General features: G+C 44.9%; 2 protein-coding genes across 3 annotated transcripts; both read left to right on the top strand.

Moving 5' to 3' along the window:
• The first annotated feature begins 485 nt into the window (after nt 1–485).
• Nucleotides 486–8,299, top strand: fnbp4 (formin binding protein 4). Of its 2 annotated transcripts, none has more exons than XM_048973242.1 (17): nt 486–722; nt 1,137–1,226; nt 1,551–1,684; nt 1,844–2,018; nt 2,495–2,642; nt 2,734–2,857; nt 3,369–3,716; nt 3,800–4,001; nt 4,103–4,218; nt 4,289–4,393; nt 4,496–4,629; nt 5,602–5,744; nt 5,943–6,232; nt 6,596–6,731; nt 6,861–7,048; nt 7,151–7,308; nt 7,443–8,299. In XM_048973242.1, exons 1-17 carry the CDS (start codon nt 596–598, stop codon nt 7,534–7,536), a joined length of 2,712 nt encoding a protein of 903 aa, XP_048829199.1. In that variant the 5' UTR covers nt 486–595; the 3' UTR covers nt 7,537–8,299. The 2 variants fall into 2 exon arrangements, with proteins under 2 accessions (XP_048829199.1, XP_048829198.1); XM_048973241.1 differs by having other exon boundaries at nt 6,858–7,048.
• Nucleotides 8,300–10,927: 2,628 nt separating this feature from the next.
• On the top strand, nt 10,928–21,083 carry mtch2 (mitochondrial carrier homolog 2). The gene is made up of 13 exons (XM_048973246.1): nt 10,928–11,084; nt 12,859–12,943; nt 13,201–13,307; nt 16,932–16,958; nt 18,276–18,326; nt 18,549–18,606; nt 18,855–18,906; nt 19,005–19,064; nt 19,225–19,318; nt 19,454–19,501; nt 19,662–19,729; nt 19,846–19,921; nt 20,428–21,083. The coding sequence occupies exons 1-13, from the start codon at nt 10,998–11,000 to the stop codon at nt 20,512–20,514; spliced, it is 900 nt and encodes a 299-aa protein (XP_048829203.1). The 5' UTR covers nt 10,928–10,997; the 3' UTR covers nt 20,515–21,083.
• Nucleotides 21,084–22,264: the final 1,181 nt, after the last annotated feature.

The raw sequence follows: 22,264 nt of genomic DNA, 5'->3' as shown, positions 1-22,264 counted from the left end.
CATACCATATTCTCATTCTGATATCGATGCGTTATACACTGAAAACAAATAGCTGTCATTTCTTTGTTCACACCACTGATATACGACTGATAAATGAAGTTCAAACCACGTATGAATATTTAAAACATTTAAAAAATAAAATTCATAACTGATAACCCCGAATGGTGCCTCACTTTATTTTCAGTTAAATGGAGTCACACTGGATAATTTTCAAACATATATACTGTTTATAAATAAATCGCTGTATAATTTGCGTACATTTACACTATAATCGCGGCATCAAAACGCACGATTTGTCATTGTCATGCAAAAGGATGTTTATAATGTTGGAGATTCACTTCTGCAGATTTGCCAAAGATATACAAAATGTATAGACAGACATGAACGGTGCGCGAACATTCATCCGGGGATTCCCTGGTCCCGCCTACTGACAGGGAGACGCACCAATTGGAACAAAGCACACACGGCGGTTCAGGGTTATTGGTCAGAAATGTATCGTGTTACTATCGCTATCCCGTCGGCACACTCCGCCACCCCTTGGACTGTCTTTGTTCCGGCGGCCTTCCGCCTGTAGCGGCACGATCTTTCTGAAGCCATGGGGAAGAAAACACGGACGGGTACCGGACGACGGACGATCTTACAGCTTTCACCACCCGCACCTCGTAGCGTCATTGGTGGAGGTGCCATTTGTAGGGAGGAGGCTCTGGGATCGGCGTCCGAAGGTAAGAAACCGGAACAGGCCCCAGTTCAGTCCTCGGTGATGATGGGGAGCCGTTCCCTCCAAGTTGGGTCTCCAATGGCCTCTTGCTGTCAATCGGGCGACTTTATAAGCGCTCGTGGATATCTCCGCGGTGTACGCTGAAGAGTACTGACTGAGAGTAAAGATCGCTGATCGCCAGCTGAACCCGACGTGTGTGTTTGTCAGAGCCGGTGGGGGAGCCGGCGTTACAGCCGCTTTAGCTACCTTCCAATGTGATTGGAGCATTCAGATGGCTTCTTGATGTGCGTTCAAGTTATTGAAGAGTATAGATTTGCCAGATCGTGTCACGCTAAATGCGTACTTGACGCGCACTGCCGCCCAGCTATATTGGTAGTTCTTTGCTGTGTTGTTTTAACACATAAACTGTGTTGTGCAGATGAGCAGGAAGGCATCGGGGACAGCCATATCCACAGTATCCCGAAAGACGTTATGGTGGACAGGAGGACCCCTGCTGTTAAGGCTACCGGTGAGTTCAACGCTGCGCTGGGCAGGCAACTTAACCATTTGTACACAGGAAAAATGTTAGTGAAATGTGATCATTTCTGACCTGGCCTTGGATAACAAGCGCTTGCACCTACACTGAATGACATGGTGGTATTCACGCTTGTCCCACTGGCTGCTGTAGGACTTCAGCTTCTCCTGCCGAAAGTTCTGGATACAAAGCTGAGAAGCAGTGTAGGAGTGCCCTTGCTTGTAGATGGTGTGACATGGCACCAAACCAGAGCACTTCCTGTCCATGTAGGACATTTTGACCTGGTCCTCGTCAATTCTGTCGACTGTCTTCTTTCAGAGGGTTTGTCCTTGCTGGGTGCCTACGAAGACAGTGAGGAAGAGGAGGACGAGATGGCCTCTCAGCCTGCCCTGGCGAAGCCCAAACACAACCAGACGGCTGACATTGACAGCACACTTGCCAACTTCATGGCTGTGAGTCTGGCTTCTGTTCATTCCCACACTATTTTGTGTTCTCTACAAGTGTGAAACCACTCATCTAGCCTAGTTACTTGGAGGGCTCTCAGATTATATAATTTTAATTAAATGTCAATAAATGATACATTTCCCCATTTCTCTTCAATGCTTTAACAGGAAATTGACGCGATAACCACCCATCCGGCTCAGCTGTCAGATGAGCTGTCGGTGAACCCCCCTCCCCCTACACCACCACGTCCCAACCCTAAAGACCATCAGCATGCATCTGCTCCAGTGGAGGTTGGCCTGGGCTCCGAGTTCCAGTACGACACCCAGTGCTCGCTGGCCGGGGGTAGGTGTTTATTGCGGAAGGCTCAATTCAGTATGCGTTGTTTAAAAATCCATGCTTGGAAAAAACAACACACACTATAGAAGCCCCAGACTGCTCTATCGCGATGAGCGCCATGTTTGTAATCGTAACAGCTAATTTAAGATGCGGTTAGTTTGTATTTCGTAGCCTGGTACAGCCAGTGGCCTTAAACTGGTAGGTGATGTTTCATAATGTGGATCTGTGGAATCTGTTCATTTGTACATGGAGATGTGTGGTTTGTCCCAAATTTTCTGTTTCAGTCAGTGGGTAGTCTCAGACTTCAGGGGTGTGAGCTTTATTTCTACGTGTGTGTGTGTGTGTGTGTGTGTGTGTGTGTGTGTGTGTGTGTGTGTGTGTGTGTGTGTGTGTGTTTGTGTTTCGACCTTGTGTGCCATGTTGGAGCTCAGGGGTTTCAGCCTCGTACTTCCCATGTATCACATTTGTGTGTCTCTCTGCAGTTGGTGTAGAGATGGGTGACTGGCAAGAAGTGTGGGATGAGAACACAGGGTGCTACTATTACTGGAACACGCAGACTAATGAGGTGGCTTGGCAGCTGCCCCACTATTTGGCTCACCAGGTGCAGGGCCTGCAGCAGTACACTGACAGGTATGAAGCTCCACCCTCCCTGAAGTACACTGACCTCCCCACCCAGCCGTACGCCGGCTATACATCAGCTGTCCCGTTTTACTCTTTCCAGTTTGACCACAGCCATCAATGGCAATGGATCCATGCAGTCTTCCACATTCTACGTGGGTCAGCATCCCTCCAGAGGCGCCACTTCCACCGGCATGCCAGCGTCCGTGAAAGAGGGGAAGAAGAAGGTGCAGTACCCAGCAGAATGTTCTGTGTGCTAGGTGCAGTGCCCAGCAGAATGTTCTGTGTGCTAGGTGCAGTGCCCAGCAGAATGTTCTGTGTGCTAGGTGCAGTGCCCAGCAGAATGTTCTGTGTGCTACCACGCAGGCGTCTTTAGTTTCACTCTAGAAGACTTCTAAATTTCTGTACTGCTGTGTGTCTAAAATAAAGGTGGCCGTAGGCTTAAAAAAAAATCAACGGAATTGGCGTCGTTTTGCAGCACGACATCGTTTGAGCCGAGATCAGTTTTGGTGCACCGCCTGTGTAGAGTACCCGAGGCAAACATTTTTGTTCAGTACATTTATTAAAATGCCTCAGGCTCATTTCAGATATTGAAGTTCCCAGCTTCTAAACCCTTTATACTCAGCCTCTGTTGCCTGTCCTCAGGGCTTTGCTCCACCTTCTTACAGAATAACTGCTGTGTGACATGAGCTCTGTGTCTGCTCTGCTTGTCCTTCTGGGGCCTCGTCACCCCTGCAGGAGGTGATGGAGAGCGTAGTGGCCCTGACGAGTGAGGAGGAGGAGCGTCGAGGTGTGGCCGCGTCCCTGCTGGCCCCGCTCATCCCCCCGGAGGTGAAGGTAGCAGAGGAGAAGTGGAGGAAAAGTGCCCTCGGGATCCTGGAGGAGACAACGGAAGGCCAGCCGGACTCCGAGAGCGAGAGTGGCTGCCCCCCCATGTCTCCACTCCCCGGGGACACGGAGGCCAGTGTCCAAGGTGACCTTCGCAGCAGGACCCAGTCAGCGGAGAGCTCGGAGGGTGATGAGGCGGAGATGGAGGAGGTGGAGGAGGACACCGTGGAGTTGGAGTTGGCCCTGGAAAGGAAGAAGGTAAGAGGCAGATGCCAGAGATGTATGGTGGTGTTTTCAGGGTGTGTGTGTGTGTGTGTGAAGGGCTCTCATCTCCACGCCAGGCTGAGCTGCGGGCCCTGGAGGAAGGAGACGGCAGTGCTGGGGGCTCGAGCCCCTGCTCTGAGACCAGCCAGGAGGGGACTCGGGGAACTGTGCTCAAGAAGAGCAAGTGGAAGACGGCCTTTCTGCGAGCACCAAGCCCTGACTCTAACAGCCACGGGTCAGCTAAGACTGGACGGGACACACCAGAGCCTGTCGACGCAGGTGCGCTGGGGGCGGGGGGTACCATCACATCACACTCACAGCGGGGAGTCCTGATGGACATGTGGCAGCTGACGTGTGTGTGTCTGCATGTACCCTTGCAGCGGATTCCAAGACTACAGAGAAGCTCGGAAAAGAGGAGTTGATGGAGACCAACACATCGGTAGAGAAAGCCAAGCTAAGAGCAACTTCTAACGAGGAGGAGAACGTCGACCTGAAGGTACCTCTTCCTCCTGGTTTACCTCTTATACCTGTGACTGCTTGTTCCAACTGTCGCATTTTCCCTGCAGTTCCAGATCGGAGAGCTTGCCAACACCTTAACCAACAAGATGGAGTTCCTCGGCATTAATAAAAAAGCCATTTCTAACTTCCAGCTGCTCCTGCTACAGACCGAGGTGAGTGCTTATTTTACCCTTTCAGTCAAAAGGGGAACGCTGTGGGATTCCTACACCCAGCGCACCCAGCTTACCGTCCCCCACCCCTATCCTGTGTCCCAGACCCGGATCACCGACTGGCGGGAAGGCGCTCTCAACGGGCACTACCTGCGGAGAAGGTTGCAGGAGGCCGCTGAGCACATTAAACATTACGAACTTAACGCCGCCCCTAAAGGCTGGTCCTGCCACTGGGACAGGTACGCGTTCCTTACCTTTCACACCTTACACCCCCCCCTGAACCCCCGTCACACCTCAGCTGTGAGTTCACCCATGTCGCCACTAGGGGGCAGACCTGCGGAGCGTTGAAACCATTGACTTTTTAAAATTGGGGGTGCGTTAATCTGCAACCGCGAAGTTACGGCCAACAAAGATGTATTGAATGAGTGAGTGGGGGAGGTTAAAAAGGATAAAAAAAGTGCCCACCAGCTCTGAGAGACAGAAGGCCTCCCCCTGCCCCGGACTCCGGCTTGGGCCGCGCCACAGAAGGGTACTGTAGCTCTAGGAAGGTGGTTGCGCACGCGAGAGCCTTGCGCTTTTCAGGACGGCCCCCGCCATGGGACGTCGGCTTCCTGGATGAGGCGTTTCACAGCGTCGATTAAATGCGAAGAGGGCCCTCTCTCCCGGACGCAGCAGGTCAGACCACTCTATTTCATTGTCTTCCTTTTATCTCCGTTCTCTGGTTTCTGTTTGTGGCATTTAAAGTTTCACGTAACCGTTTTGATCTGATTGTGCCTTGACGCTATGAAGAACCGCCATGGTTTGCAGCAGCATGTTTAACTGTTTTTGCATGGAAGAAGCCCTTTCTGAGCTCGAAGGGGTTTCTCCGTGAGTATCCCTCTGATCTTCATCCTGAAGACTTATTGTCTACTCCCCCCCCCCCCCCCCCCCCAATCCATCTAATGGGACCAGCTGGGACTTGGTTGGTTTTGTTTGCAAGTCTTTTATGGTCTGTTTTTTGATGAGAACAAGGTGGGTCCCCCCCATCAGGCCCGCTTTCCAATCTGGCTGTCCTCCTGCGCACTGTGGCTGCTCAGTGCAACAAAGAGCCCCCACCCTACTCCAAATGCCCCAGCCCTATTTTTCCATATTTTTTATTTATTTTTATTGTGGCCCCTCCCCCAACCCCAGACACTGAGATGCTCTCTCTCTCTCTCTTTCCCCCACTCTAGGGAGCACAGGCGATACTTCTACGTGAATGACCGGACCTCTGCCTCGCAGTGGGACTTCCCAGCAGAGGGGGATGGAGAGGAGAAGATGGGAGAGCCTGTGGACGTCCAGGGAGATGCCAAGCCCCCACCAGAGCCCCCTACAGGTCAGACCTTGTTATCGCTGCTTCTCAGTGAATGTTTGCTAGTGGCCACCAACCAGTCAATCATGGTAGCTCTCCAGGTTATTGTCTTTGTTAGTGATGGACGCACGTCCCTGTGAGAGACGCGTATAGTCCTGACAGTTGGTGTGTGTTTGTTTTTCTTCCAACACTGTCCCTAACTTTCTCTCTTGAATTTTTCAGCCCCCCCTGTGTACCTGGGCACCCCCTCATTGCAGACTGGCATGCAGTCTTACTGTACGCTACCCCAGCCCCCCCCTCCTCCAGATGATCCCCCTCCCCCCTCAGACTACCCACCACCTCCACCGCCACCTCCAGAGTCTCCTCCCCCACCCCCGCCGCCCCCCCTGAGCGATGACGGAGAGATTGAGGAGGTGGAGATGGAGGACGAGGAGGGTGAGCCCCCAGCCCCAGGGACTGAGGAGGACGGCAGTCGTAAGGCTCCTGCGCCTCCTGGCATGTCTGCCGGAAAGGTACGCCCTGCCCTGCGTTACATTCTCAACCCTTTGCATGATTATACATTTTTCCCCCCTTTTTTTAATTACTTGGCACATGTCAGAACAGCAGAAATTAATTTCTCTCAAATAACAGTAATTGTGGTTATTTTTTCAGTGAGGGGGAAACAAATGTTAAAATGCGCCAAATTTGTGGCACAGAATGCAGCCCTCACACAAACTGCAGACCCTCTGTTCACATTGCTATTCAGCATGTGGGCTTTGCTGTAATCGCTTCAGACCGCTATCCAAGCCACCTGCTAGCTGGGCTCGTCTGTGAGCTATTTTGGGAGCAGTGGGGCATTGTGCTGATGTGCAGCCCGACTCATTTCCCCGCTTCAGGGCGGCGAGTCAGCGTCCTCCCCTGGCATGCCAGCCAAGGCCCCTAAGCGCAAGGCGGCCGGCTCTGGCCAGCCGCTCAAGGCAGTCACCATCGGAAGCAGCCCCATCCTGTACAGCCAGGCCGCCCCCATGCCAGGTGAGCAGGGCGTGTCTCCATGGCATTGTAGGGCTGCTGGGTCGGATTTGAGTGATGGAGTCTGGCCATTGTGCAGCTTATCAATTCCTGCATCCAATGGAGGGACAGAGTGTCTCTGTTCTCCAGCAGTTCCTGGGATCTCTGCCCCAGCTTACTGGAGTATGGTGGCCAGTGCACCCCCCCAGCCCCCAGCGGAAACGACAGCCCTCCCTGTGGTGGCACCCCCCTCCCAGCCTACGCCTCCCAGTGCCCCCCAGGACCCTGTACCTGGGAAGGTGGTGCCTGTGGACAAAGTGAAAAAGCTAAAGAAAGACAAGGTGTGGAGAGTGGCGTTCCTCTGGCAACCTGATGTGCATGGTGACGTGACACGTGACATGTTAATGGCTTACTGTGCGGATGTGTGTGTGTTCCCTGCAAAGACAAAGAAAAGCAAGACAAAGATGCCATCTCTGGTGAAGAAGTGGCAGAGCATCCAGCGGGAGCTGGACGAGGAGGAGAAGTCCAGCTCCAGCGACGAGGACCGGGAGCAAGTGAACAGCAAGCGTATTGAGGAATGGAAGCAGCAGCAGCTGACCAGGTACGACCCCCACACACAGTATGCTGGCCCACTTCTTAGGGGTGTGTGTGTGTGTGTGTGTGAGAGAGAAAAAACTTATGGCACCTATCTCCAAAAATGGTTTTAAGATTCACCCCCTTCCCTCGGCCCCACAGTGGTAAATCAGTCAAAAATGCCAACTTCGAGGCCCTACCACAGGACTGGAGGGAACGTCTGCTGAAGAAGAGGAAGATGATGCACAGCACGTAGCAACTGATTGGCTGGGGGCGGGGCTCAGTCCAGCCACACCCTGTCCCCCCAGGCCATAGACCTGCGTCCCTCCAGCAGGCCCAGGGTCATCTTTGTGCTGTGGGGGGGTGGGAGTGGGGGGTAGGGTTTTCAGCAGTCCTGTTTTCATAAACTGCCACACTTGCCGTCTTCTAATCTCCAGGTAACACACTTTGGTCAAAAGCTGTTATTTCTAGCTTATTTTCCCAGAGCTGACTGGCTTCTCGGTGTCCCTTGTCATGTGCCTGGATACGTCACAGGCAAAACGTTCACGTGGGTTTTATTTTACCCTGCTTCTGTTCATTTAAAAATAACTCTTACATTGGACAATGTATTGATTCAGTCTTATGTCAGTGACTGCTTAATGGTGTATGACTGACGGGTGGGAATGTTGGGGTGCATCCTAATGGAAACGTCAGCCCCCTATTTGGAACAGCCCTCTGATTTTTTTATAGTGTTACATGTGTTTTTCAAATGGAGGCACCATATCAGACGTGCCAAGGAATGTACCACTGTCTCTCTCCAGGGGCAAATCCATTAAAGAGATCCCATTAAAGCCCTCCCCTCATCTCTACACTTAGACTGCCATCTTTTACCAGTTGCGAAGCACCACACCAAGACCGAAACCGTAAAACTTCCTAGGGTTCTTATGTTTTACCTCTTTTGTTGTTTTTTTTGCGATTTGGAGAGATGCAAATGTTTTGTATATGTATGTAAATAGTGATTAAACATTTTTTCAACTTGACTCATTATCACATTGTAATAGCATAGGCTTCGTCTGGATGCTCTTTTCTCCTGTAGTTCGAAAACATGAACTTAATCAAGTTACTCTACTGAATTGCCCATGAGTGGTCTCTACACAGTGCTCTCTGGGACTGGCTCAGGACCCTTCGCAACCCTGTACCGGAGTGGCTGAAGGATGGATTGGTGGATGGTTTGTATTACTGTTTTCAGAGCAGAAAACATGTTTTGATTTTTCGTTCTTAGTCTGGCATAATGAGATTACAGGAGAAAGACTTGTCTTCAGAAAAACCAGAATAGAGGCATCTTGTTTTTGCAACCATCAGTTCTGTAAATTCTAAATTTAGGTCATAGTATGTCAAACATCAAATGGTTCCATGGTACCTACATACCGATGGCTTCTCATTATATGTGCTTGTGACACCTTTTACTCATAACTGTGAATAAATATGTATTTAAGCAGAATGTTTGACTTGAAACAATCTTGAGTACACGAAAATGTCCAGGATGACCATACGTCCTTTTTTCGTAGAACTAGAATTACGACTTATTCCTTTGTTTCATGTTTAATTTTCATTCTACAGGTACTGGTCATATAATTAGAATATCTTCAAAAAGTTGATTTCACTAATTCCGTTCAAGAAGTGAAACTATGTATACGTTCATTCCACACAGACTGATATATTTCAAGCGTTTATTTCTTTTAATTTTGATGATTATAACTGACAACTAATGAAAACCCCAATTCAGTATCACAGAAAATTTGAATATTGTGAAAAGGTTCAGTATTGAAGACACCTAGTGCCACACTCTAATTAGCTAATTAACTCAAAACACCTGCAAAGGCCTTTAAATGGTCTCTCAGTCTAGTTCTGTAGGCTACACAATCATGGGGAAGATTTGACAATTGTCCAAAAGATGACCATTGACGCCTTGTACAAGGAGGGCAAGACACAAAAGGTCATTGCAAAAGAGGCTGGCTTCACAGAGCTCTGTGTCCAAGCACGTTAATAGAGAGGCGAAGGGAAGGAAAAGATGTGGTAGAAAAAAGTGTACAAGCAATAGGGATGACTGCACCCTGGAGAGAATTGTGAAACAAAACCCATTCAAAAATGTGGGGGAGATTCACAAAGAGTGGACTGCAGCTGGAGTCAGTGCTTCAAGAACCACTACGCACAGACGTATGCAAGACATGGGTTTCAGCTGTCGTATTCCTTGTGTCATGCCACTCTTGAACAACAGACAGCGTCTCACGTCTCGCCTGGGCTAAAGACAAAAAGGACTAGTTGCTGCTGAGTTATGTTCTCTGATGAAAGAAAATTTTGCATTTCCTTTGGACATCAGGGTCCCAGAGTCTGGAGGAAAAGAGGAGAGGTACAGAATCCACATTGCTTGAGGTCCAGTGTAAAGTTTCTACAGTCAGTGATGGTTTGGGGTGCCATGTCATCTGCTGGTGTTGGTCCACCGTGTTTTCTGAGGTCCAAGGTCAACGCAGCTGTATACCAGGACATTTTAGAGCACTTCATGCTTCCTGCTGCTGACCAACTTTATGGAGATACAGATTTAATTTTCCAACAGGACTTGGCACCTGCACACAGTGCCAAAGCTACCAGTACCTGGTTTAAGGACCATGGTATCCCTGTTCTTAATTGGCCAGCAAACTCGCCTGGCCTTAACCCCATTGAAAATCTATGGGGTATTGTGAAGAGGAAGACCCAACAATGCAGAAGAGCTGAAGGCCACTATCAGAGCAACCTGGGCTCTCATAACACCTGAGCAGTGCCACAGACTGATCGACTCCATGCCGCATTGCTGCAGTAATTAATCTACTAAGGATTGATCCCCAACTAAGGATTGAGTGCTGTACATGCTCATACTTTTCATGTTCATACTTTTTAGTTGGCCAAGATTTCTAAAAATCCTTTCTTTGTATTGGTCTTAAGTGATATTCTAATTTTCTGAGAAACTGAATTGGAGTTTTCATTAGTTGTCAATTATAATCATCTAAATAAACACTTGAAATATCAGGCTGTGTGGAATGAATGTATACATCATACAAGTTTAATTTCCTGAATGGAATTAGTGAAATACATCAACTTTTTGAAGATATTCTAATTATTTGACCAGCACCTGTAGTCAGAATAGTTTGTATGTGTATATTTTCATTGCTTTACTGTCTCTACGTCCGACCTCTAGTGTCCTCGTTTGGAAAATTAAAATATGGTTACTCGGGTAAGTACAAATGGTAAAGCAACGTAGCGGATCCTGCATTTAATCGCGCTTATATTTGAGAGAAAGCGTTTGAACCTGTCCCGGATAAGCGGTTGGAGGACAGATGCATGGGTTAACGGTTTGTAACATACCAACCAGTCCAGCGGTTAATTACTAAATCGACTATAAAATGGCACAATATCCATGTGATGGTTAGTTCTAAGATCTATACTTTAGGTATAAAGTACTGCATTCTGCCGATCCTATGTTTATTTTTATTGAGGAAAATACAATAACACCAGAATTACACTACAGAATCTTTGATTGCCAAGATCACGCCGTGATATGCAACTAGTACGTTACTGCGTTCTTAGTCCTGTGTCACGTGACAAACTATTGGCCAATAAGAGTAAAGTTCAAGGTTCGCACACACAAGCATTCTTCCCGTTCGATTTCCCATTCTAAATGAAGAAGGAAGGAGCAGTTTAATAATGGCGGACACGTGTGGACAGGTGGTGCTAGGAACCGGGCTTACGGTTCTTTCCCACCCGCTTATGTACATTAAAGTACTAGTTCAGGTAAGTGATATGACTAGACAAATGAAACCAGTGTTTTTTTAAAGGAAATATTCAGCTCCGAGTCTCATATCACTAGCGACAGACCGTTAGTGAAAAGACAGTCATTTTGTGGTAAATTAAAGGAATATTTTCACTGTCGTTGTGCATGCGATTAGCTTTCAAAAATGTATATTTGGCGATAAAGCATTTTGTTAGTTTGCTGTGTAAGTAGGAACCAGCGATTAGCGGACTGTCTGATTTAGTTTCTGTAGTTTACTACCATAATGGAAATCAATTCTTCGTGTCAGTGGTTGAAAAAGTTGTGTGCTAACCATGTAGTTTGGTGCGGTGCTGCTGTTTAAGACATGAGCTCGCGCGTGTCCGCGCGATGGCGATCGCCCCACTGACGTCAATAAGGTCACGGACAAGTTCGTCCTGCGTGTACATTCTCGTCAGTCTTCGCGCATGCGTTATCTATTAATACTATTTTTTTAATGATAATGTTTATTAATAACGCGAGCAGTTAAAAAAAAAAAAACAATTTCTCGGTTTGTCAGGGAAATGTCAGACACACGGCCCGGGCCAGCTGGCTGTCGATCAGGTTGATGGGAGGAAAGGCGTCCTTAGCCTAGTGGGCAGTCCCCGTGGCGAGCGACAACTTTGCCCCAGTTTTACGACTTGACGAGTTTTAAGTCATTATTTTGTCTCTGCTAAGCCTGACGTGTTACTATATGTTTTTAAAAATAACATTTCAATGACGTTAAAATGTTTGTGTGTGAAATCATATGGAGACATGAGTATGTAATTTAACAATCGTTTTAGTTGTAATGTGAGTTAAAATTTCCTTGCATTTCATGACGGTCAAGGACAGTGTCTGACTTGATCAGCACATATTCTACTGGAATATGTAATGAAAATATGTAATCAGCCAGAAAGTTTTATGTTTAAAAGAGTTTTATGACACTTTATTGATCCCTGTGGGGAAATTATATTTTCGCCTACCCTATCTTGCTCTCCATGATACACAGACACAAATGCAGATGAGAACAAGCTCGGCAGTGAAAGGCAGCCACCAGCAGCGGCGCACATGGAGCTGAGGGTTAAGGGCCTTGCTCAAGGACCTATGGACATAACTGTCATGCTATGGCCGGAGTCAAACTTGCAACCTTCTGATCACAGGCACAGAGGCTTATCCCGCTGAGCCACTCGATGCCCCCTTACACATTTTTTACATGTTTTACACATTTGTATGCAAAGTATTTAAACAAAGTTTGAGTGTGTGTTCCTGAGGGCATAGTTGAATTAAAGAGTAGTGTGCTTCCAAACATGTGAGGAGTAGCTCCCTGTTTTAGTTCAGTCACTGGCTTGCATGCTGCTTAAGGTCACCCAACCTTCCTGTTAATGAGAGTTCAGCCACGCGATGTCTGTGCGGCGGCACTAGTGCACGGTTGCCCCCTGGAGCCTTTAAAAGGAACCGTGCTGATAATACTGTTGCTCAAGTCGACAACTCGCTCGTTCTTTTCTGTAAAAGTCTTCAGACAACCATCTCAAGAGTGCTGCATTTGTAGCCACAGACTCGGGATAAGAAGCTAAAGTGAGTTAATGCGAACAGCTAATGGCTAAATGCTATTGTGCATAGCTGGGTGACCCCTGCCTTGTGCCCTATGTTTCCTGCAACAGGCTCCAGGTTCTCAGTGACTCTGTTGGAGATGGATGGGTGGATTTAGTTTTGTTGCTCTGGAAATAGAATGTCCTGAAATGTTACTAGAGCTGTTGAGTTGATTTTGCTTTTCAGGTTGGGCATGAACCTCTCCCCCCCACGACTGGAAGGAATATATTTGGCAGGCAGGTGTACCAGCTCCCCGGTCTTTTTGCATATGGTATGACCAATTTGCAAAGTAACCATGTTGCACCACTTTGTGATGTCACTGTTAACTTCCAGGAAACAATCCTGTGTGTAATCTCCATTTTGGTGTATGGATGCCACTCTTTTATTCACTAAGAATATCTGTGGAAGTGGGAGGGGATCCGTGGGAGCGGACGGGTGGGGTATATCCACACTTTCAGCAGTGTGTGCTTGCAGAACCAAGCAATGGTCTCCTCTGCCTGACTGCACTGTGTCTGTCTTTCTTTCCAGCAAAGTACATAATGAAGGTGGATGGGAAGGCGGGGCTCTTCAAAGGCCTCATGCCCCGGCTCTGTGCTGGGACCATCGGCACCGTAGTCCACAGCAGGGTCCTGCAGGTGAGCACTTTACACACTTCAAATGGTGTGTGATTTAATGAAATTAATCCATGATGTTTAGTCATTCTTGTCGTGAGTTTGGACAGATGAAGAAGGCTTGGTTTTTGTCTAGCTAGTTTCTCCTTACTGTGCACTCGCACTGCGAGCGGCAAGACCGTCAAAGCGACCGGAAGTCATTAATTCTCTATGGGATGGCGCGAGGGCAATTTGTGCATCAAAATGAAGTTGACGCCCGATCAACTTTATGGTAATGAGCTATGATGCGGTTCGGCAACCAATCGGAATGTAGAAATACTCTGCCAAAGAGACTTCCACAGAACACAAGCGTGTAAACTTTTGTTCCAACCAAACAGTTCCTGTGTCACTGTCAGGGTATAAACCGTGAGACGGAATTCATCTCCACATGGCATTTTACCCTCTAGACATGGTGAAAAAATTACACATTTAAAAAACCCCCGTAGACACAAATTTTTATATCGCGTCAACGCAGTATAAATGTACCTGTTAGAAAGGCCTTTCAGTGCTGAGATGTACCTAAGCTAATATTTTTCTATTCAAGGGCAAAGGGTTCAGTCTGTAATGCATTTTATTGCCGTATTATAATATTTGGGTTTTTTTTATCATAGCCACTGAAATTAAAATTTTGTGAAAATTTCAATGAAGAGGTTCATTGTTTTGTCTGACGCTGAATTAATGTATGACTTTGAGTGTAAAAGGAGCAAGATAGTTAGGGACGGAGTTCAAGACCCAATATAAAACTAGTTAAACAACAGTGTTATAAGTTCCCATTAACATATCCATTATCTAATCTATCGAACGCACATTCGTCGGTAATGTCTTTAATGTCTAGTATTCTGTATATTCTAACCACTGCTCCACACCATACTGGTACTTCGCTCTGCCACATATCACTTTACTACCCCATGTTGAATGTTGCATTGTATGTTAGATGTATCGTAGTAGTTTGTATTTTGACTGCACGACACTGGAAATAATCAATTTCTGCAGTAAGTATTGTGGTATTTATAAAGGAGAAAAAATGTTGTGATATAAACTAATGCTAAACATATACGAGATAATCGTGAAAAGGAACAATCATTAAAATTGCAATGCTTGCCAAGTTTTGTTTCCTATAACAATACAAATGTTCTAGCGAAACGTAAACCCCTCACTTTTGGCAAATTTTATAAAAAAGATACTAGAACTGTATTGAAAAGTAACATTGCTTATGAAAGTAGGCAAGTCAGACTTTCAGGTTAGTCTCGTACTTCCTACACATGATACTGCTTTCTTAGAAACTTAAACTGTCATTAAAATTTGAAGATGCTGTACACAGAGGGACACAGTAGTGCTCACAATGTTTTCTCTCTTGCCTCGGATAACATACAGTTCTTCCGGCCACTCATTCTTTAAAAAATAAAAAATAAATAAAAAATCGGGTGTTACTTTAATACTATATGCCATATATAAACGCATTGTCCCATGACATACTGCCACATCAAGTTTTGGTGGTGTTGCATCTCGTGTACGTGTCATGTCAAAGGCCGGTTCATATTTCTCCGCACGCATACTACTGAACGTGAACGCCTGCTGCACTCCAAATTTGTGTCCACGCTGCAGTGTATGCACAGCTCCAGACACACTGTGCATGATCGATTTGCTAGCGTCCAATTTAAATACTAACATGGATGCTTTTGACAAGCATTGTGATAGTTTGAAAACCCTATAAACTATTTACAAGGTAATAAAACTGTTAAGTACATGTAAATGTAGACTTGTCTCGAATTGGAAAATCTCACGCAAACCAGCTGACCAAAGTTGGCAAAATTGTGAGCTGGCTCTCTGAATTTGGCTACGGACACAAACATCACTGCTGTGGTACGTGTGCAGGGAATATCAGAATAATAATTCATGTTATTAATAAAAAATAAAACATGTTGTGCGCATGTGCAAAGTATAACTATGAACATTTCCATCTACGCATACGCAGAGTGGATATTCGAGTGTTGTACTTGTGCGAAGTGTGAATCAGGCTGAACGCAGAAAATACCTGGTGGCCATGATGCATGTGCATATGTGTTGTAATCGTCAAGTATAAATCAGCTCATATGCCAGAGTGTGTCCCCAGCATTTGCTTGCATCGCGGGCTGGGCAGCCAGAGCAATCGCTGACATTCTTGCCGCCTGTGGTGTGAACATACGATTAGGTTACGTGGGGCCAAAGAGCTGCACTATCGTTAAGAAATATATATTTTTGTCAGAATAGAAATTTTACATTTTGGACGGCTTTGTTGTTCATTTAGAAGGGGGCGTATATGTAAACTGCAACTGTTTGCTATAAGCCTGTATGTCCTGTGTGGTGTTACAATCAGCCAGGTCAAGTTAAACTTTAGCACGGGTTAGGGCTGGGCAGTTAATTGAAAATTAAGTGTGTGTTCATGTACTCTCCCCTTAAAAACATACTACCATGTGTATTGTCACGTGCCTCGCCCTGTCCAGTCTGCCACGTGGAAGCAACATGGAGGAGAACTCAAACACCAACTGAGCAACTGCCGTGTGGTTTTAGTGAATGCAATACTGAATTAAAAGCGGTCAAATGTAAACACTGCAAAAAAAAGAGTTTAAGCTACCAAAGGTAATACCACCAATCGGTTTCGACATTAGCAATATTTAAAATACAGTGGGAACAGCTTATGGAAGATAACTAATGATTTCAGAATTAAGCAGGAGTATCCAAGTCTACAGGTTGACTTAAAAAATAACAGACTCTCCAAGAGGAATGTAGAAAGAAACTGCATTGGAGGCTAAGGATGACAATAAGTTTCTTTCAATATTTTAACTCCAAAAGAGCTCTAAAAGCTGAAATCACTAATTTGCAGGATAGTAAGGACCTTATAATTGAAAGTGAAATTGATATAGTAAATGAGTTTAATGATTATTTTACACGGGTGCTCACAGTAGAGAACATGAGTAACTTGCCACCATTCAGTACGAATACAGCGTCGTCTATGACCAATACATGTATAACTGAGGCTGATGTAGTATAAAGCCTAGCTAAGCTCAAAATAAATAAATCGCAGGGCCCTGATGGCATCTTGCCTATAGATTTAAGAGATGACAGTGACAAATACTACTTGCTGCTAAACTGGGAAGCTGTGTATTGTATTTTGACTTTTACAATATTTTTTTTTTAATTTTGGTACTTATTTTTTTAACAAAATATCATTCTGGTGTAGTGGCAGTTTCATTGCCGTTCTGGTGTACCACAATATTCATGCATGTGACACAAAAAAAAAATGTAATCATCTGTAAATTACCCAGCTGCCATAGATTACCATCGATACCAGCTAAGTCCAGGTAACGTTGGCCTATATCCTGCCATGTGGAAGAATGTTAGTGGCAAAAGGGAAATCGTACAATGGCACTTTTTCTAATAATCAGTCCATGTAAGTTGTTGTGGTGTAACTAATTGCATTGAAATTGGTTTGTTTGATAGTTTTAAATTATTTACATACATGTATTGACTTTGATTTAGCCTGCTTGTGTTCACTCTTAAGTTAATGATCACCTGACAGGTCTCTGTGTATTGACTAACCTCTCTGCTCTCCCCCCCCTCACCGCCCAGAGATGCCAGGAATCTGGCAAAGGTGAGGTAAGTGCCCTCTACTTGCTGTTGCCCCGACCTCCATGCCCCTGCTCTGTATGAATCACTAAGACCTAGGGATGGCTATCATTAAGATTTTAATGGTACTACTATTATCGATCTGGTATTTTCACGTTACTCTTGGTATATTTTAATTACGAGAGAAAAAGAAAGAACAGAATTAACGTTGCTTTATTTTCTCATACATACTGTATATAAATGAACATTGAGTTGCAAACTGCAGCAACATTGTTTTGAACAAGACACCTATTATAGATTGATAATTGAAATGTAGAATTTCTTTTTACAGCAAAAGAAACGGCAATGTTTTGAACAGTTCAACATTAGACTCATTTTGTGATGATGTAAATGTCAAAGAATGTTTACTTTTTTAAGTTTTACAGTTAAAATTTACCTTAGTTTGTCCAAATCACTAAATCTGTGATCCGAAACTGTGAATTTCAGAATGATGCTATTCTCTGGCCATTTTGAACTGAATTTATGAAGGCACCCATAAGTCAACAGGCTAATGGATACTTCTCATCATTAATCCATGTTCCTAATTTAGTTAACACTCCCATAGCCAATTTTTTTTTTTATCTTTCTTTTTTTCCCCAGCCAGGTCTAAATTTCCTGGTAAAATTGCGTAAGATGCCACGGGAAGACAAACTTGCAGAAGCAGTTTCTCCTGTGCTTCAATCATTCATGCATTCGGATGATTGTCTCCAGTGTGTTTCCAGCAGCATAGCCAACACAGTCTTGGCCTTTTGTCTCTGGTGTTGGCGTATTTTTATGGGGAACTCGATATTCCCAAACTGACAATTATGACTTGAGTAACCAGCACTAGCTGTAACCAACTCACAGCCAAAATTAGCATAATTTTTTTTTTCGATAATTGAACATCATCTTATGAATTTAGGATTTGCCCATTTCAATAAATGTATACATTAGTTTCACTGTGTGTACCGAACTTAAAATGATCCAAATCGTATGCAACAATTAAGTGTAGCAGTATAGCCCTGTTGTCTGCACAACTTAACCATAGATCTCCAGTATATTTATAAACCCAGCAACTTGATAAATTTGCTGCCATTACACTGACAATGTCAGCCGGGTTTATGTGTAGCACATGGGTGATGCCCTTTTCTACACACATGTTATTCCAGCTTCCTCCCTCCTTGTTGGCTGACACATATATCCATGGCTTTTACCCTTTCACACACAAACATACTGAAGGTGTTAAGATCATTGTGAGGCTGTAGGATTTGTCTGGCATCTCATTATGCTAATGGTACATGCTCAAAAGGACCCACTGTTCGATTTCAGATCGCAAGGAGTTCGAATGGAGACCGCTCATTCCAGCATGTGATAAATGAGGTAGGATGGCTATTCCTTGCTAACACTGTATATTGCAACCATGGCCCGCTTACTGTGATGTATGGTGAGTGACAAAATCTGTATCAATCGCTGTGTAGCTATTTGGACCATAGCCCAGTTCCTCATAGGAGTGCTATTCTTGGGCCAAACGTGCGGCTCTTCTCTCTAAACCTGGCTCCTCTCCTCTCCCTCTTGCCCCCCCCCCCCCCCCCCCCCCCGCAGACGACCAAAGAGATGGTAGCACGTTCCTGTGCCACACTCATCACGCACCCTTTCCATGGTAACCTCCATCCCCCTTTCTTACCCCCCGCCGTGATTACTGTCAGCATGCAATAGGGGTCATGTGATCAACAGGGCAGAAAGTTAGGCCTTGTTGATTCTTGGTAGATATTTTGGGTGGGTTCCAGGTTGTCTTCCCTGGATGGGACTTCCCAGGCACTCTATGTCCTGTGGGCAGTCCTTTGCAGTTAGTGTAGCTTGACCTTGGGGTTGCCATAGGGACACTGAGAATACCTCCTTCTCTTTCAGTGATCACTTTGAGATGCATGGTGCAGTTCATTGGCAGGGAAACAAAATACTGGTCTGTATTTTATTTGTTTTCCCAGACGTTTGTTCGTCCTGCAGTATTTTATGGGCTTTAAAATATATCTATATTTTTTTTCCTCCTTTTTCTTGCAGTGGTGTTATAGATTCTGTTTTCACAATCTACAAAGAGGAGGGGATTCTGGGATTCTTTGCGTATGTATATATCGTAAAAACAAAGATAGAGTTGCTGAAATAGGCCCTTGTGCTCATACTTTATGCTATAAAGCATAGAACATGAAATGGTCATGTATTCCTTTGAAATGGAACTTGAAGATCAAAGGAGTTGCAATAGTTTTGATCTTGTCCTACACAGTGGGCTCATCCCCCGTCTCCTTGGCGATGTGCTGTCGCTATGGATCTGTAACATGCTGGCCCACCTGATTAACACCTATGCCATTGACGATTCGGTGAGAGAGCTTCTCTCCTGTGCTGTTAAGGGGGTTTCAGGGTCTATCGTCATCAGTGTCGAGTGCAGTTCACTGTGCCATGCCTCTACCCTGACGTGGTGATGTTACTGATCCACGTCCTCCTTCTTCCTGCAGATGAACCACATGGGTGAGATCCGAAACTGCTCCCAGGCTGTCACTGGGGTAATTCTTGAGTCTGTCCTTTCTGGGGCTGTGTCGGTGACACATCACCTTCATCAGCAGGCCTAAGGAATATTATGGTGCTGTAAAATGGATACACTAGTCCAGTTTAGCAGCTGTGCCAGAGGCTTACTATGCATTTTTCTTTCCTCCTGTTCTGTAGTTTTTTGCTAGCATGCTCACGTATCCCTTCGTATTGGTCTCCAACCTGATGGCCGTGAATAACTGTGGGTAAGTCCTGACCTTCAGTGCACAGATCTTTGCTGTGCGGGTGGTCCACACACTATTTTGTGTGGTGGTTGTAAAGGCGCATTCAGGTGACATGTGTGTCCCCTCTGCTGTTTCAGGCTGGCCGGTGGCCTTCCCCCCTACGCCTCTGTATATCCCACCTGGCTGGATTGCTGGAGACACTTGAGCCTGGAGGTGACTCCCCTTTTTCCAAACTTACAGACCCTTCTGTCCGCCAGAGAACAAGTTTATTAAGGCTACGGCCGGGTGATATGAGGGTGTTATCAGTAATCGGCAACGGTAATCAGACAAGTAACCTGGCGTCAATATTTGACAGTGACTGACTCATACCGTCCTATATTTGCAGTTTTTTTTTTTATTGCATTACTTTTATTTAACTTCAGTTATATGTGAACGTGTCACTGTATGCAAACATCAGTTATAATGGAGAAAAGTGGTTAGAGCATACCTGCTTTATAACAGGTTTTTAAATCATAATTCAATTAGCCCATCAATCTATTGTTCTCCCACATAGACTAAATGATCAGCACCATTTCTCCCTCCCCTCGTATTTGCTTGTGGGAGGGATGTTGACTGACTCAATATTACCATTTTTCACTTTTTTTTTTTTTTTTTTTTTTTTTTTTTTTTTTTGATATCCCAGCCCTAATTCATTCGCCTTTTCCTGCATTTGTTTACAGGGAAACATGAGCAGAGGAAATAGTCTATTTTTCCGAAAGTTGCCAGCAGGAAAGATGTATGCAGTGGATCAGAAGAGATTCTTTTAAAGGTGAATCAGCAAAAGAGTAATTGTACTAAGATGAAGTGGGACAAGTATATCAATTCTTTGTATGCATTTGTTTACATTTGTTTTTTTTTTAACTACCACCAGTTCAAATAATGATATGTAATTTTATGACAGTGGGAGCTGCTTTGATTGAATCAGTAAAGAGCTTTATATTAATACTTAGGGATTTGTTTAAAAAAGGAACTTTTTAAACTCATGGCTTGCAATGGAGGCAATTCACTTTTTACATAAAGTGAATAATGTCTTCCCTTCGCTGTTGGGATTTGGCGTGTCCCTGGTTATCAGCAGCGTTCATTGTACAGAAGTTCCCCACTGTGCCACTGTCAGGTTCCTCCGGTCAGGAAGGGCAATCTCTGGTCTGCCACCAGTTCACGCGGACTTGCCTATTTCAGTGTCCCTGCAAGCTCAGCATGTACCTTTTGTTATCCTGAAACCAGCCTGTGTTAGTAAGTGTGTCGTAATGCTGAATGTGTGATTATGCTATGGCTCCAGCAGAGGGTCCAATTCCAGAGAAATGTCGAATAAAGCCAATGACTGGTGAGAAATGAGGAGGATTGTCTTTGGTTTATTTCAGGCTTCCTGTTGATCCTTAAGACAGTGTACGTTCATCTATAGCTATAAAATGTCAAATTTATTAACTGGTATTGAATTGAGAATCAGAATTTAGCAATCGGGCACATAACTTTGTTCTATGCAGATTTGTGTGTTTTTTTTTTTTTTTTTTTTTTACCTGTTCCACCCTGGTCCTCTAACTTTACTTCATTTCCTGAAAGTGGAGTTGAAACCAGGTTGGAACAAACCGGGAAAATGCAAATTCAGTGAAAAATGGTTTGAGACATCAGAATGAAAGGCAATGACAAGAGGTTTGATTTGATGCTCAAGACAGAATGACATGACATTCAAACTTCTTAGTTGGTATTAATGCACTCAATTCTCACTTGAAGTCTGAGGAACCCCAGCCTTGTGCTAGCAGTCCACAGCAGGGCACCAGTGGCATCTTTTTAGTCTCCTTTTCAGATCAGGCTTCACAGTGCAACAAGTGATCTGTCGAGTTTTACAGGTTTCGGAAGGTTGAAGTATTTATGGGGTTTCTTAGTTAAAGTTGTGTTATTTCGTATCACCAGAATGGGTGAGCAAATTCTGAATTTTTTTTACTTGTTTTTGGTCAACAGCTTTTATGGTTTCACCCCTAATTGACTGGAGTTTACAAACTCAATGAGTAGGTGTAGTGAAAGGGCTACATTTTGGCAAGTGTGGCTCATCAGAAAATAAAGTGCTTGCTCACTATGTTGTCATAACCTAGAAAAATGAGGTGTGCAGCATTGGAAGTCTCTCAACTTACAGGTTCCCCATGGGCTGTTAAAAGATGTTGCACCAATTTCATACAAATTTGTCAATATAGTTCCTCCTAGCCAGTGCAGGTGGTATATGGACTGCCTCCAGAAAAACTCAATCCCCCACAATTTTTTCATTTGATTTCTATGAAGTTTTGAAACTAAACTGGAACTGTGCAAAGGTAGAACTTTTTCTGGTTTGCAATAAAATATTAAGACAAACTGCACCACTGATTCAAATGAAATGTTGTCCTGCTAGAATTACAGCCTTATGAGGCTGCTGTACAGGATCAAATATTCTGCCTGATGTTCCCTCAATCACGATTTTCATTTTCACTTTTAATCACATGGAAACACTGTGTCTATTCTAAAGAAGACTCTACTGTGATTAATCAT

The sequence above is a fragment of the Brienomyrus brachyistius genome, chromosome 13, assembly GCF_023856365.1.
Source record: "Brienomyrus brachyistius isolate T26 chromosome 13, BBRACH_0.4, whole genome shotgun sequence".
Classification (NCBI taxonomy): domain Eukaryota; kingdom Metazoa; phylum Chordata; class Actinopteri; order Osteoglossiformes; family Mormyridae; genus Brienomyrus; species Brienomyrus brachyistius.
Note: the sequence above shows the minus strand (reverse complement) of the source record. Positions and strands in the feature narration are given on the sequence as shown.

Bases quoted from the DNA above. Each gene is read 5' to 3' on its own strand.
- fnbp4 (XM_048973241.1), top strand. From the start codon at position 596: ATGGGGAAGAAAACACGGACGGGTACCGGACGACGGACGATCTTACAG. The intron at 1,227-1,550 runs GTGAGTTCAACG...GTCTTCTTTCAG, and splicing joins CCCTGCTGTTAAGGCTACCG to AGGGTTTGTCCTTGCTGGGT. The intron at 2,643-2,733 runs GTATGAAGCTCC...TACTCTTTCCAG, and splicing joins CTGCAGCAGTACACTGACAG to TTTGACCACAGCCATCAATG.
- mtch2 (XM_048973246.1), top strand. From the start codon at position 10,998: ATGGCGGACACGTGTGGACAGGTGGTGCTAGGAACCGGGCTTACGGTT. The intron at 19,065-19,224 runs GTATGTATATAT...TGTCCTACACAG, and splicing joins GGGATTCTGGGATTCTTTGC to TGGGCTCATCCCCCGTCTCC. The intron at 19,502-19,661 runs GTAATTCTTGAG...CCTGTTCTGTAG, and splicing joins GCTCCCAGGCTGTCACTGGG to TTTTTTGCTAGCATGCTCAC.